The 14,557-nt window shown below is 36.8% G+C and overlaps 1 protein-coding gene across 1 annotated transcript in view; it reads right to left on the bottom strand.

Moving 5' to 3' along the window:
• Positions 1-14,557, bottom strand: part of LOC101154973 (collagen alpha-1(XIV) chain) — a gene marked incomplete in the record, with an annotated part of 150,396 nt that overhangs the window by 120,216 nt on the left and 15,623 nt on the right. Inside the window, 1 exon segment of the mRNA XM_023963971.1 lies at positions 10,367-10,483. Coding sequence (XP_023819739.1) covers positions 10,367-10,483 — 117 coding nt within the window.

Raw genomic sequence — 14,557 nt, 5'->3', positions numbered from 1 at the left:
CACTTTCTCCAAAAATTGATAAATTGATTCAAAAACCTTTCCTAATGTAGCATAATTGGTTGAATGCTGTAAAGCATTCAACCCTTTGTTTTCCTGTTTCTCTTTATTGGTTGAATGCTGTAAAGCATTCAACCCTTTGTTTTCCTGTTTCTCTTTATTTATTATTATCGTATCTTATAGTATCTTCCGCCGTTTTTTGGCGTTTAACTACTTCTACAATTTTTAACCCATTTTAACCATTCAACTTTTAAAATGTTCAGCTCTTTCAGCTTATTCCTGCTATGACTTTTGGTTTTTCAAATCCTTTTACTTTTTAAGATATTCCAGTTTTTCCGGGAATTTTTGCTCCATTGAAATACATGGAGAATTTTTCGTTCAGAAGTTCACAGTTAAACTCCTTCTACAATTTTTCACCTATTTTAACCGTTCGACTATGAAAATGTTCAGCTCTTTCATCTTATTCAAGCTATGACATTTTGGTCGTTCAAATCTTTGAACTTTTCCATTTATTCCCGGATATTCCTGAATTTTCCAATCTTTTTGCTCCATTGGCCACACCTTTGCTTCTTTAAACAATTGTAACTTTAACATTCTTTTGGCTAGAGACACCGTTCAAATATTGAAATGTTCACAAGGTTTTGGACTTCAACATAAGGTTTAAAAATTATTATGGGATGGCAACACCACCTACAGTTTGGCGGCCATTTTGTGCCAAAATGTGAGGCAATTTTAAACTTCTTCAAACTTTCACCTATTTTTACCATTCTACTATTACAATGTTCAACCCTTTCATCTTATTCCTTTCAGCTATGACTTTTGGTCCTTCAAATCCTTGAACTTTTCCAGATATTCCCGGATATTCCCAGATTTTCCAATGTTTTTGCTCCATTGGCCACACCTTTGCTTCTTTAAACAATTGTAACTTTAACATTCTTTTGGCTAGAGACACCGTTCAAATATTGAAATTTTCACAAGGTTTTGGACTTCAACATAAGGATTAAAAATTATTATGGGATGGCAACACCACCTACAGTTTGGCGGCCATTTTGTGCCAAAATGTGAGGCAATTTTAAACTTCTTCAAACTTTCACCTATTTTTACCATTCTACTATTACAATGTTCAACCCTTTCAGCTTATTCCTTTCAGCTACGACTTTTAGTCTTTCAAATCTTTGAACTTTTCGAGATATTCCAAGATTTTCCAGGATTTTCCAAGATTTTTGCTTCATTTAAATACATGGAGAATCCTTGAAAACCTTTGTTGCTTTCAAGCATTATAACTTTAACAAGCTTTCAGCTAGAGGCACCGTTCAAACATTGAAATGCTCACAAGGCTTTGGACTTCAACATAAGTTTTGAAATTATTATGGGATGGCAACACAACCTACTGTTTGGTGGGCATTTTTTGACAAAATCTGAAGCAAATGTTGCAATAAACTTCATCCATGGCTGGAACTGAACATATTGAAATTCACTGGATCTGGACATATAAGGAATGTGGGCGTGGTTAGCAAACAAAGCTCGTTGTTAAGGACGTCCAAAAATTTACTTTTTCCGATTCATCTGAAACCGACGTTGATTTGTTCCTCATCTCCAGGCGACCCAAACATAAAATGGTTGCTATGGAGATAAAATCAATAGAAAAGCCGCCATTTTGAATAGAGTGGATTTTTTATCAACTTAGAACATGTAGCTTTTACCAATATAACACTCTCAAACAACGTGTTTTTTGGAGTCAGTTGATGATGCTGATTCCAATGCTAGTACTTTTAGCCATTTTAGCAACTTCTTCAAATTTTCAACACTTCAGCCATTTTTTCAACAATTTCAGCTTTAATGCTTAACTCCTACAAACTTTGACCTATTTCAGCCATTCTACTATTACAATGTTCAACTTTTTCATCTTATTCCTGCTAGGACTTTTGCACATTTAACTTTTCAAGGTTTTCCCAGTACAGTTAAGCCATTTCTTCAGCTAATTCAGCTTTCATTCAGCAGTACAGCATTCAACCCTGCATTTTCTTCTGGAAATGCAGCTCCTTCTAGTTTATTATTATTATTATTATAGTATCTTCCGCCGTTTTTTGGCGTTTAACTACTTCTACAATTTTTAACCTATTTTAACCATTCTACTTTTAAAATGTTCATCTCTTTCATCTTATTTCTGCTATGACTTTTGGTTTTTCAAATCCTTTTACTTTTTAAGATATTCCAGGTTTTCCGGGAATTTTTGCTCCATTGAAATACATGGAGAATTTTTCGTTCAGAAGTTCACAGTTAAACTCCTTCTACAATTTTTCACCTATTTTAACCGTTCGACTATGAAAATGTTCAGCTCTTTCATCTTATTCAAGCTATGACATTTTGGTCCTTCAAATCCCTGAACTTTTCCATTTATTCCCGGATATTCCTGAATTTTCCAATCTTTTTGCTCCATTGGCCACACCTTTGCTTCTTTAAACAATTGTAACTTTAACATTCTTTTGGCTAGAGACACCGTTCTAATATTGAAATGTTCACAAGGTTTTGGACTTCAACATAAGGCTCAAAATTATTATGGGATGGCAACACCACCTACAGTTTGGCGGCCATTTTGTGCCAAAATGTGAGGCAATTTTAAACTTCTTCAAACTTTCACCTATTTTAACCATTCTACTATTACAATGTTCAACCCTTTCATCTTATTCCTTTCAGCTATGACTTTTGGTCCTTCAAATCCTTGAACTTTTCCAGATATTCCCGGATATTCCCAGATTTTCCAATGTTTTTGCTCCATTGGCCACACCTTTGCTTCTTTAAACAATTGTAACTTTAACATTCTTTTGGCTAGAGACACCGTTCAAATATTGAAATGTTCACAAGGTTTTGGACTTCAACATAAGGTTTAAAAATTATTATGGGATGGCAACACCACCTACAGTTTGGCGGCCATTTTGTGCCAAAATGTGAGGCAATTTTAAACTTCTTCAAACTTTCACCTATTTTAGCCATTCTACTATTACAATGTTCAACTTTTTCAGCTTATTCCTGCTAGGACTTTTGCACCTTTAACTTTTCATGGTTCTTCCAGTACAGTTCAGCCATTTATTCAGCTAATTCTGCTTTCATTCAGCAGTACAGCATTCAACCCTGCATTTTCTTCTGGAAATGCAGCTCCTTCTAGTTGGTTGAATGCTGTATAGCATTCAACCCTTTGTTTTCCTCTTACGCTATCTTCCGCCGTTTTTCGGCACTTAACTCCTTCTACAATTTTCAACCTATTTTAACCATTCAACTATTAAACTGTTCAGCTCTTTCAGCTTATTACTGCTATGACTTTTGGTTTTTCAAATCCTTGAACTTTTTAAGATATTCCAGGATTTTCCATGATTTTTTCTCCATTGAAATACATGGAGAATTTTTCGTGCAGAAGTTCACAGTTAAACTTCTTCTACAATTTTTCACCTATTTTAACCATTCAACTATTAAAATGTTCAGCTCTTTCATCTTATTCCAGCTATGACATTTTGTCCTTCAAATCCTTGAACTTTTCCAGATAGTCCCGGTTATTCACGGATTTTCCAATATTTTTGCTCCATTGGCCACACCTTTGCTTCTTTAAACAATTGTAACTTTAACATTCTTTTGGCTAGAGACACCGTTCAAACATTGAAATGTTCACAAGGTTTTGGACTTCAATATAAGGCTCAAAATTATTATGGGATGGCAACACCACCTACAGTTTGGCGGCCATTTTTTGCCAAAATGTGAGGCAATTTTAAACTTCTTCAAACTTTCACCTATTTCAATCATTCTACTATTTCAATGTTCAACTCCTTCAGCTTATTCCTTTCAGCTATTACTTTTGGTCCTTCAAATCTTTGAACTTTTCAAGATATTCCAGGATTTTCCAAGATTTTCGCTCCATTTAAATACATTGAGAATCCTTGAAAACCTTTGGTTCTTTCAACCATTGTAACTTCAACATGCCTTTAGCTAGAGATACCGTTCAAACGTTAAATTGATCACAAGGCTTTGGACTATAAAATAGGTTTAGAAATCATTATGGGATGTCGACACAACCTACTGTTTGGTGGCCATTTTTTGACCAAATCTGAAGCAAATATTGCATTTAACTTCATCCATGGCTGGAACTGAACATATTGAAATTCACTGGATCTGGACATATAAGGAATGTGGGCGTGGTTAGCAAACAAACTTCGTTGCTATGGACGTTCAAAGGTTTACTTTTTCTGATTTGTCTGAAACTGACGTCGATTGGTTCGTCATCCCCAGGCGACCCAAACATAAAATGGTTGCTATGGAGATAGAATTAATAGAAAAGCCGCCATTTTGAAAAAAGTGGATTTTCTATCAACTTAGACATGTAGCTTTTACCAATATGATACTCTCAAACAATGTGTTTTTTTGAGTCGGTTGATGATGCTGATTCCAATGCTAGCACTTTTAGCCATTTTAGCAACATCTTCAAATTTTCAACAGTTCAGCCATTTTTTCAACAATTTTTTTTGCTTAACTCCTTCTACAAATTTTGACCTACTTTAGACATTCTACTATAACAATGTTCACCTTTTTCAGCTTATTCCTACTAGGACTTTTGATCATTTAACTTTTCAAGGTTTTTCCATTACAGTTCAGACATTTCTTCAGCAAATTTAGCTTTCATTCAGCAGTACAGCATTCAACCCTGCATTTTCTTCTGGAAATGCAGCTCCTTCTAGTTTTGCACATGTTTTTAACTTTTGATACTTGATGAGATTTTGCTATGAAAATTCCTGAAACAGTGTTGTCTACTTTACTGATATAGTATTATGTTTTATTCATATGAATGGCTTTTATAAGTAACATAATCTGCATATATTTCAGATGACTGATCTGCATTTGCCATGTTGATTTCTAAAATAGTTAATTTTGACGTAATACTTAAGTAATTGTCATCAATTGCCTCTTTGTCATGTGCTTTATCGATATCTTATGATTCTTAATTCTGTCTGATAAAAGCTAGGAACCGGATATTGATAAATCATGTAATAAAATGGTTATAGTATAACGGGGTGGGATCATATAAGTTCGCTGCCTTCCACTCCCTTTCAAGCAATATTTATTAATATGTCTAATTATGCTAAGTTTGATTAGTTACTGTATGAATGTATAACTGATGATTATATTGCTGTTGTATTATTTCTATTTAATTGCTTGAAATAAACCATTTCAAATCAAATCAAAATATCAGAAAATAAACTAAAGGGAATTAATCAAAGTTAGCGTATGGTTTTTTTTCTGTCCGATCCCTGTCCGTGTCCCGGGGGTTGGGGACCACTGTTCTGAAGTATTTCATTTTAACAACAACAACAAATCACATGCTTTTACTGTCATTAAGTTGAGTTTAGAAAAAAAATGAGGACAGAAGACGTTAAACCAGAGCAATCTTTCCCATCAGAAGGAGTGTTCTATAATCACACACTGAATACAAAAGGGCTATTAAAGTGAAAGAACCTTTCCAAAAAGCGCTTGTCCTTACTGACTTGGAAAAGGTTTTATACCTCCTGAATCATGTTAAAAGCTATACTTTACAGTTTTCACATTTGTGGTTACACCAAGTGTGGAAATGCTGTCTGTGGCCGTCAGCACGGCATTCAATGCAAGCAGCAGTGACAGACCGGATCCCTGGCTGTGAATACAGGTCCTGTACTGTGACTACATAATGAAGTAGATGTCAGTGTTGATGACGAATACAGACTAAAGGCAATGTCACTGAGCCATCATCATCATAGTGATGATGCTGAACAATGCTAAATGAACAATTTAGCAAATAAGTTCGCTTTGTCTCACTCCCTTTCAAGTAAAATCTAGAACCCTTTTGACAATCTCAATATTTAATAGTTTCATTGTGTCGTGAACTATATGCAAAATAGCAAATAGGTTTATTTATGATTAAGAGTAATAATTGAATTATTTACTACTGTTTGTGAACATGTGAATTTTTTCCAATACATTTTTATAAATAGTTATCGAATATCTGATATTTTCTTGCATAGATATAAATATATGATGTCTTGTTTTTGCTTTTTTTACTTTGATTGCTTGAAATCAACCATTTCCACAATGAGTCCTGCTGATGTAGCTGCCTTAAAGCGGCTTCATGGACAATGCTGATTCTCCCCTGGTGACCAGCCGGATGACCTGCTAGGTCAGTAAGAAGTATGGGGAAAATGCTGACTGGAAAGTGCAGCTCTTAATCCACAAATTCTATTCAAAGGGATTCATGTCAGATTCAGGTTTGAGCTGAAGTGACCCTCCTGCAGAAGAATGTCACAGCTTATTTAAGGCCATTAAATCGGCTTTGTTTTAAGCATTTATAGAAATACAGGTACTATCAAGGATTGTCATCACAAATAAGGTAAAGTAAGATCTTACACATCTTTTGGTGGAACTCTGAAAATATTCTTTCACTTGTTATGGCACACTGTGGTGTATGGTGACAGAGTAAATATGCCAGCAATTATCAATAAAGCTTTCTAAAAGAACAGATTTGTGACAAATGCTGCACACAAGTGAAACAAAAGCAGAATAATGGTGTCTGTTTTATTCAAATCCCTTCATCCGTCTACCATTAGGCTTTAAAGATCTTGCTCTGTGAATCCGCTAAAGGTTCCAGTGTTTAATGTTTCTTGACAAATGACACATTTAAAGCAGAATTATTCCCTTGTTCCAAACTTGGCAGCCATGAAAGCAAACGTTCAGGCTTCCACATGTCTAAGTGTTGCAGTGACGTGTGGTGAGGCTTACAGTTGGTGAGACGCTGACATCAGTCAGATTTACAAACTCATGAACCCTACAGAGCACATTATTCACCATTTGATTAAAGTGTGTTGTTTAATATTTAATTTCAACACTTTTTTCCCTTTACAAACAGTAGAATAGAAAAAAAACACCAAAATTGGTATTATAAACTTGTTTTCTATTATAAATGAAGTCTGTGTGCCGCTTCTTCTGATGAAACGCATGGATAACCTGTTAATAGAACAGTTTCTTGTCTTTCTTCAGTTATAAAAATCTTTCTGTCTCCATGCCAGTGACAATCCTCTGTTTAGAAAATAATGCTAAACAATATGTAAGAATAACTGGATGGTTGCATTTGATTTGCTACCACTATTTCTATTATTCTGTAGCCGAGCTGTCACATTCTCTGGGATCACCAACGCCCTCTGCCTTGAGGCAGGTGTACTACGGGCCTCATCAACTGTATATCTAGTTAACATTTTTAGCGGATAAAAAAAAGACTAACTTTCTCACAAACTGGCATCAATGTAATCAGACAGTTGGTGAGAAATAAGCAAATGAAGTAAAAATAAAGCGTCTTCATGATGACAGAAAGACTGAAACAGTAAAGCTCATGTGTCAGCTGCAGCTCCAGTCAGTGTGTGAGGCACAGTCTGGGTGCTGGGGCGGCATGAGCTGCTGGTGCCTCACCTTCTGCTTCCTCGTACTTGAACAGCAAATTCCTATCTTTGCTACTTTTTTTTTTTTTTTAACCAAAGAAACGTTGAAAACCCACACAGAAAAAAAAAATCATAGAATAGATTCATAAAAAATAATATTTGATCCTTATTTGTTATATACGACGGAGTTTTAGGGCCACCAAAAAAAAATTTAATTTGGGGATTTTAAGGCGTAGATTTACGAAAAAAACTAATTTTCCGAGATTAAAGTGGAAGTGAGAATCGGAGCAGCTAGTGAACGCCGTGCAGCATGTAGCAGAGCAAACCGACTAAACTCAATTGAACAGGTGAGCTGAATGTTTATTGATAACGTTTCAAATGTTTGGAAGCTCATTTGTTTGATTTACGATTTATTAATGTTTACTGATGGGTGTTTTGCAGGATCTCTGCAGCCCCTTGATGAAGCCATCGGTATCCCTGCAGCTTTCCACTTCAATCCTTTCTTCCTCCACCAAAGACCAGGGGCCTCATTTATAAACGTTGCGTACGCACAAAAGAAGGCGTACGCCACTCTCTACGCAATAGTTGAGATTTATAAAAAGCAAACTTGACGGGAAAATGTGCGGTCCTTCACGCAAGCTCTGACCCAGGCGTACGCACAAAAACGGGGGAAATGAGGAACGGCGACACCGTCGGCAGATGGAAGAAACACGTGAAAGTGAAAATGACAATACTGCCTCTCAGAAATAACATGAAGACTTCACAAAGCAAGTCTTACAATTAACAGCCTACACGAACACCCGTTTGATGGATCAGCAGTGAAACAAACCAAAAAAAATCAAACGAAAATTACAACAGAAATTCAAATGAACACTTATTTGCAAAAAGAAAAGTGAAATATGTTCTGCAATATTGCCATGTAGTGCAATTCATCCTCATAAATAATATAGTTAACAGAACGAAATAATGTACAAAACTGATATTCTCGTTAATGTGTCCGTCTGGCGGAGCAGATATCGGTGCAATTAGACAGACAGACGGACAGACGGACATATTAATTGTCCACTGGGGAAAGTTGTTTTCATAGTAAAACATTTCTTCATAAGCTATGGAATTATGGTATTCATGCATGTATTCATGCCTTTAGTTTGTTTTATTTCTGATAAAACCATGTATGGCGTATGTCTCAACCATTCAGAAAGCAACAAGAAATTACATCTGCACTGAACAATTTCCCATTTCCACGTCGATTATTACCGACATCTGCAGCTTGTCAGATGCAATTAAATGGATGGAAATAAAATGCCCCATCACAATGCGTAATGACGCACAATGGCTGATCTTGCGCTCTTAGAAGATGTGGCAAATGGAAGAATTCGGAGTGAACGCATCTTTAGACAGCAAGAAGACTTGCTGGCAAACGAGGACGAGTGGCTTATGAGCCGGTTCCGACTTCCTCGAGCCGTCCTGTTGGACCTCTGCGGGCTTTTGGGCCCGGCGTTACAGAGGAGCACTCGGAGGAACCATGCGTGTCACGCGGTGCATCTGGCGCTCCGGTGCCCCCCCCGTGGCAGACACACTCTGGCGATGGAGCGCTAGACGTTTTTTATGCCTCGACTTTGATTTTCGACAATTTCTTTTTTATTTCGGCCACGGTCCGAGGTTGTGAGGCTACAGCATTTACGGCGTCTGCCACCGTTCGCCACTCAAGTGCCTTTTTGGCATTAGTAATGCCCACACTGTGCCCTCCAAACAACACTTTTCTCCTCTTTTCCACCTCGCCAACGATAACTTCTACTTCACATTGAGTGAAGTTACGTTTTTTTGATTTCCTCTCTGTGTTTGCCATGATCACGCAAGACATGAATATTAATTTGTGGGCGTTTCACGGACTATTTATGGGCAACTATAGGCGTGTCATGAAGCGGCAAAAGCTGCGCAGCATTTAGAATTGGTTGTGATTTATTAAGGGAAAGATGCGTTGGATGTGCGTGCGCACGGTTTTATAAATCCGTACGCCACTTCTGACGCAAATCCTACGCAAAGTTTTATAAATGAGGCCCCAGATCTCTATGTTTGTGTGACGCTTCAGTCTGAGGAGGAGGAGCACTTTTTGCCTTTTTCAAAGTTCTAATGCTAATAAATGAGACTATTTTAATTCCTCTTTATTGTTTTATGTTGAAACGGGACGTTTCATCTGTTTACTTCCGCATTGGTTTTGGGATGACGTAATGTGACGAATGAACTTCAGGTTGTGTGAATGAAAAGGAAAATAAAGGCTGCAGCGGTCCTCTACACCCAAACGGTGTCTCCTAGCTCCTTATTTTACATATGAAACTCCGCTTTATCGACACCAAACCCCGGAAAGCCGGCTCCACTGAAAATAATCTGATTTTGAGTCATCAAAAAGTTCAGAATCTCTTTGTTTTTTTTTAAACCTATCTGGAAGTAAAGCTTCACAAAAGCCTTCAAGATTGGTGTTTTTTCCTCGTTAATCTATGACTTTTTTTATCGTAAATTTACAAGATGTTAAGTCGTAAATCTCCGAGAAAAAAACTCGTAAATTTATGAGAAAAACTTTACAACTTAAAATTCGTAATTTAAAAAAAAAAATTTTAACTGGCCCTAAAACTCTGTCGTAGTTATAAAAAAAAAAGGTACATTCAACTTATTTATTTCATTGATGTATTCATTAAGCTATATTTTGCAGTTGAGGTTGTTTGCCTCCCCTGACTGAACATCATTGAAGTGTATTAATTCTTCCAAAGGAACTTGTACAAAATGAAAATGAAATATTTCCACTTGAAGATTTTTCCTTTCATGTAAAATGTCAAAACCAATGTCTAATAGATGTCTCGTTCCCAAAGCCTTTCATCTATATGTGTGTGCGTAAGAGAGAGTGCGTGTTTTTTGCATGATCTCACCTGGCTTACTGTGGTAAAGAAGGAGATAGCCCTCAATGTCTCCTTTGGGCTCTCTCCATGAAACGAGCAGTTTGCTTGAGCTCAGCAGTCTGAAGCGCAGACGCCTCGGAGCTGGAACTGAAGAACATCACAAATTAAAACCATCGAATCGACCCTAAACATAATAGATGTGTACATAAAAGGTCAGAATCTTTGTTAAAATTGCATCTGGTGAATTAAAAACGAGCGAGTGGGACGTCACCCATAGAAAAAGCTTTACTGGCGCCAATCAAATGGAGTCGGCACAGACGCCATTTTTTCGCAATATGGACTTCACCATTTTAGGACTAGACAATGTCTAGTTCAAAGCTGGTTCAAACCTGAACCAGTTAGCAGTGATTGGTCCAAGTCAGTCAGACTCAACATTTCTTTGGCAAACACAAGCCAATCAGGATTGAGCTTGTTGGAGCACACCCCCCAGTCAAACGTACTAAACATTTGATGTGAGACTAAATACTTTTATTAAGGCGTCCAACTGGTCCGTTTGTAACCAGAAAGAAAATACAATAATAATAATAATAAAGCAAAATATGATGAAAACAATTTGGATTAGCAGGAGAGGAGGAGATTTGACTGGACTGGATTCTAAAGTTCTCCAAAACAGGATTGCAATTAGGGACAAATATTCCACTTTTTAAAGGAAGTGAAGTTTTGTTTATTAATTGAAGCATTTAAAGGCTGTATGATGCTACTGTTATCTGTGAAACCACATGGAACATGAAAGGATACAAACATCAATGCTCTTCTTCTGTTAGTTCAGTAATGTGGGTAGAAATAAAACAGGAATTTTTCAGAATGCCTTTGAATTCTGGTTTTTGGTTATTTACAGTAAAAACTGGGACATTTCTAAAGTAGATTGAGATTCTCGCTCATCAGAAGCCAACTTCAATACTTGTGGCTGACTTTGTTTGCATCACTGTGTGTTTAACAGCAACAGTTTGTGAATTATGTAAAGAAAAAAAACAGCTATTTATGATTCAAAAGAGTCAGTTTTCATCTCATTGGCATTACTTGAAATACAAAAAAGTGTCATTGTGTTACTGATACAAAAAATAGTAAAATAATAAAGTTTTGAAAGTAAAATAACTGATAAATAAATTAGTGTCTTTCAGATGTTGATTTCCCCAACAAAAAAAAAACCTTTCCTTAGGAAGTTGAGGTAAAAAAATGTCAAAAGATTATCCAACTTGATGTTATTTAATGCAATCAATATGTTTCATTATTTCATAGGCTCTCTATGTTGTATAAAAATGGTAAGTCGTATGTTGCAGCGAACAACCTGCAGAATATTTCATATTTTTAATGCTCCAAACATATAGACATTGAAATCATGTACCTGCACCAACATGGTTTTGTGCAGATTTCTAATATTGCATATGTAAAATGAAGAAATGACAGGTGTAATATCCTTATCATTCACTCTTGAGCCTGCTGTCAGCTGCATTTGACGCATGAAAATGGAAACAGCAGCTACTCTGAACTTCAGACTGCACAGGCTGGGTTTCTTGCAGTCACAGACAGAACATTTTATGAATTCAAACTGAGTCAGAAAGAGAGGAGATATTAACTGTTTCTACTCTATGGGTGCAGAACACAGGAGAGTAGACACAAACTGTAGATGAACAGGTGGGACGTCACTAAATATTAAGAATAAATTCCCTCAGATTAAAAATTGTTGGCGAAAGGTTCACTGTGCATTGAGAAAACATATAGCTTTATTATCCAACATTTGATTTTATACCGTAATATATTTATCAAAGCTTCTTTAAATGAACTCTGTCAAGTGAAAATCTGATGACAAATAAAAGCATCTTTACCTGACAGCACTATTATTTTTATAACAATAACCGCAAAGTAAAACAAAAACCCAATAATAATTAATTCAGGATACAAACGTAGAAGAAAAATGAAGAAAATAATTACTGGTACATAAACCCCTTTTTTCTGCAATCACATGAGTTTAAAGCCTGTTTTTAAGATCTCTGGGTAAAACTGAAGCACAAAAAGAAAGCAATCAGAAAACAAAGAACACTTGGAAAACAGCAAGAATCAAGAAATCAGCAGAAGAAAAATACATTTTAGTTTTCTGTCTTTGTTTATGGTAAATGGCGTATACTTATATAGCGCTTTCTACCCCCTTTCGAAGGCCCAAGGCACTTTACAGTCACAGTCCCATTCACCCAGTTACACACACATTCACACACACACATCCACACACTGATGGCGGCTCCGCTGCTGAACACTGGCACCAACCTCCCACCAGAGGCAAGGTGGGGTTTGGTATCTTGCCCTACACTTCGACACATGGGCGTGCAAGGCGGTAAGGTTTAACAAAAGTATAAAATGTAGATCTAGACCACAGATTAAGTACAATCCCACTAGAGACTGATGGTTCACCGACTGGACACTAGTGCAAAAGAAATTTAATGTCAGATCAGGTCTGACAGAGAAAAAAAGGAGCATACATTTTACGCTGTTGCTGTTCCTCCACCGTTTTTCTCACAGACTTTAATCTCTTTGTGGAAAACTAATTTAGATCCAGACGAGAAGGCCAAGTTTCATCAGAATTATAGTTTTTTGAGTAGAAAAGCTGAAAAGAAAAAGCTCTGTCAGCTACCACAAAACAGAAAGAATTATATTTAAATTATATTTAAAATTATATTTTATTCATTTTTCATTTGTTCAATTTTGTGACGTAAAGATACTTCTTTTTTCAATTCTATTAAAGTGCTACAACCAAGAATAAACAGAAAATGCAAAAACTTCCCTCATTGCACAGACAAACAAATCTGGTATTTTTCTGGAAAAAGAAAAAAAAAGGTTTTGGCAATTTTATCAGTGTATGTGGAAATCTATGAGATGGATAAAACAGCTGAAAAGGCAATGAGGGGTAATGAATATGGATTTATAGCTGTGGGTGCCGACAGAACATGAGGGTGTCTGATACAAATGACTTGTCACACTTCGACACGTCTGTCCCTGTTTTTCACCATTCGATCACAAAAAATAAAAAAAGATCCTCTCAGAGCTTCACATTTCACACTCTCCACATGAATCCACGTGCTGCAACACTAGTAAAAATGCTCCTTCACAATAAAATAACTTGGGTATAAAGCATTACTCTCAGCTCAGACCTGTTCATGCGTGTAAAAGCAAAAAATAAATAAATAAACACATCAAATACATCAACTTTTTTAAAATCTCTTAGGTGTTAAAAACAAAAACATTTGCATTCACAAACTGACAGCTCCTTTCCTCCTGTCTCTAAGCCTTGTTGTTAACTTTCCCCATTACAAACCCGAACCTGTTTTTGATTCCCTCTAAAGAAAACTGAAGAAGTTTTTTTTTTTTTTTTTTTTTTTTGCTGGAGGCCCACTATGATCTGAAATAATCTGCCAATTGAAGCACAGCTTGACACCCTCAGTCTGAGAAGGGACCACTCCTCCCGCGGGTAAGAGCGTGACGGCTGCCAGAGCTTCCTCTCCAGTGAGTAAACGCTCAACTTCAGCTGTAAGCTTTCTTTTCCAATCCACTGATTTGACTCTCCGGTGGCTATTTTTTTTTCAGCCTGTCTTCTGTGCTTCCCTTCCTGATCTCACTTCCCCACTTTCCTCCCTTTTCCTAAACAAGACGTTTTCGTTTATTATATTTTTTATTGTTTACACTTCTTCCAGTCTTTTCTGAGATTTTTCTAAAGTGTTTTCCTCCATCTTTTTCCCCGTTTGTCCATCCTTCTCCTCATTTGTCTTATTTCCTTTTTTACATTCTTTGCCAGTCAGCCATACTTTGAATTTTTCCCCCTTTATCTGACTTCCTGCCCTCTCCCCCTTCTCTCCCTGCAGCCTCCTCTAAGTCCTAGTTTCCCTCCCCTTCTCTCCTCAGATAATCCTGACTCCTCTGCGAGCGTTCAGTCTACGGTGGCTCGGATAATACTCAGGATTTATGGATGACAGCTGTTGGTTTTTGCTGTCACTACACGATAACCATACTGTACCATACACCAGAGAGATGAAGGTGGGGGAGTGGGGGGTGTTCGTGCATGCACTACACATTTTTAAAATTTAATCGACAACCCGTTTGTACACAAAACACCCTGGTTACCAAGACAGCTCCAAACATAAATCCATGCTGGCTGCTTCTCTCCAGCTCCCT

The sequence above is a fragment of the Oryzias latipes genome, chromosome 16 (genome assembly GCF_002234675.1).
Source record: "Oryzias latipes chromosome 16, ASM223467v1".
NCBI classification, from domain to species: Eukaryota; Metazoa; Chordata; class Actinopteri; order Beloniformes; family Adrianichthyidae; genus Oryzias; species Oryzias latipes.
The sequence above is the reverse complement of the archived record's forward strand: the minus strand, read 5'-3'. Positions and strand labels throughout refer to the sequence as shown.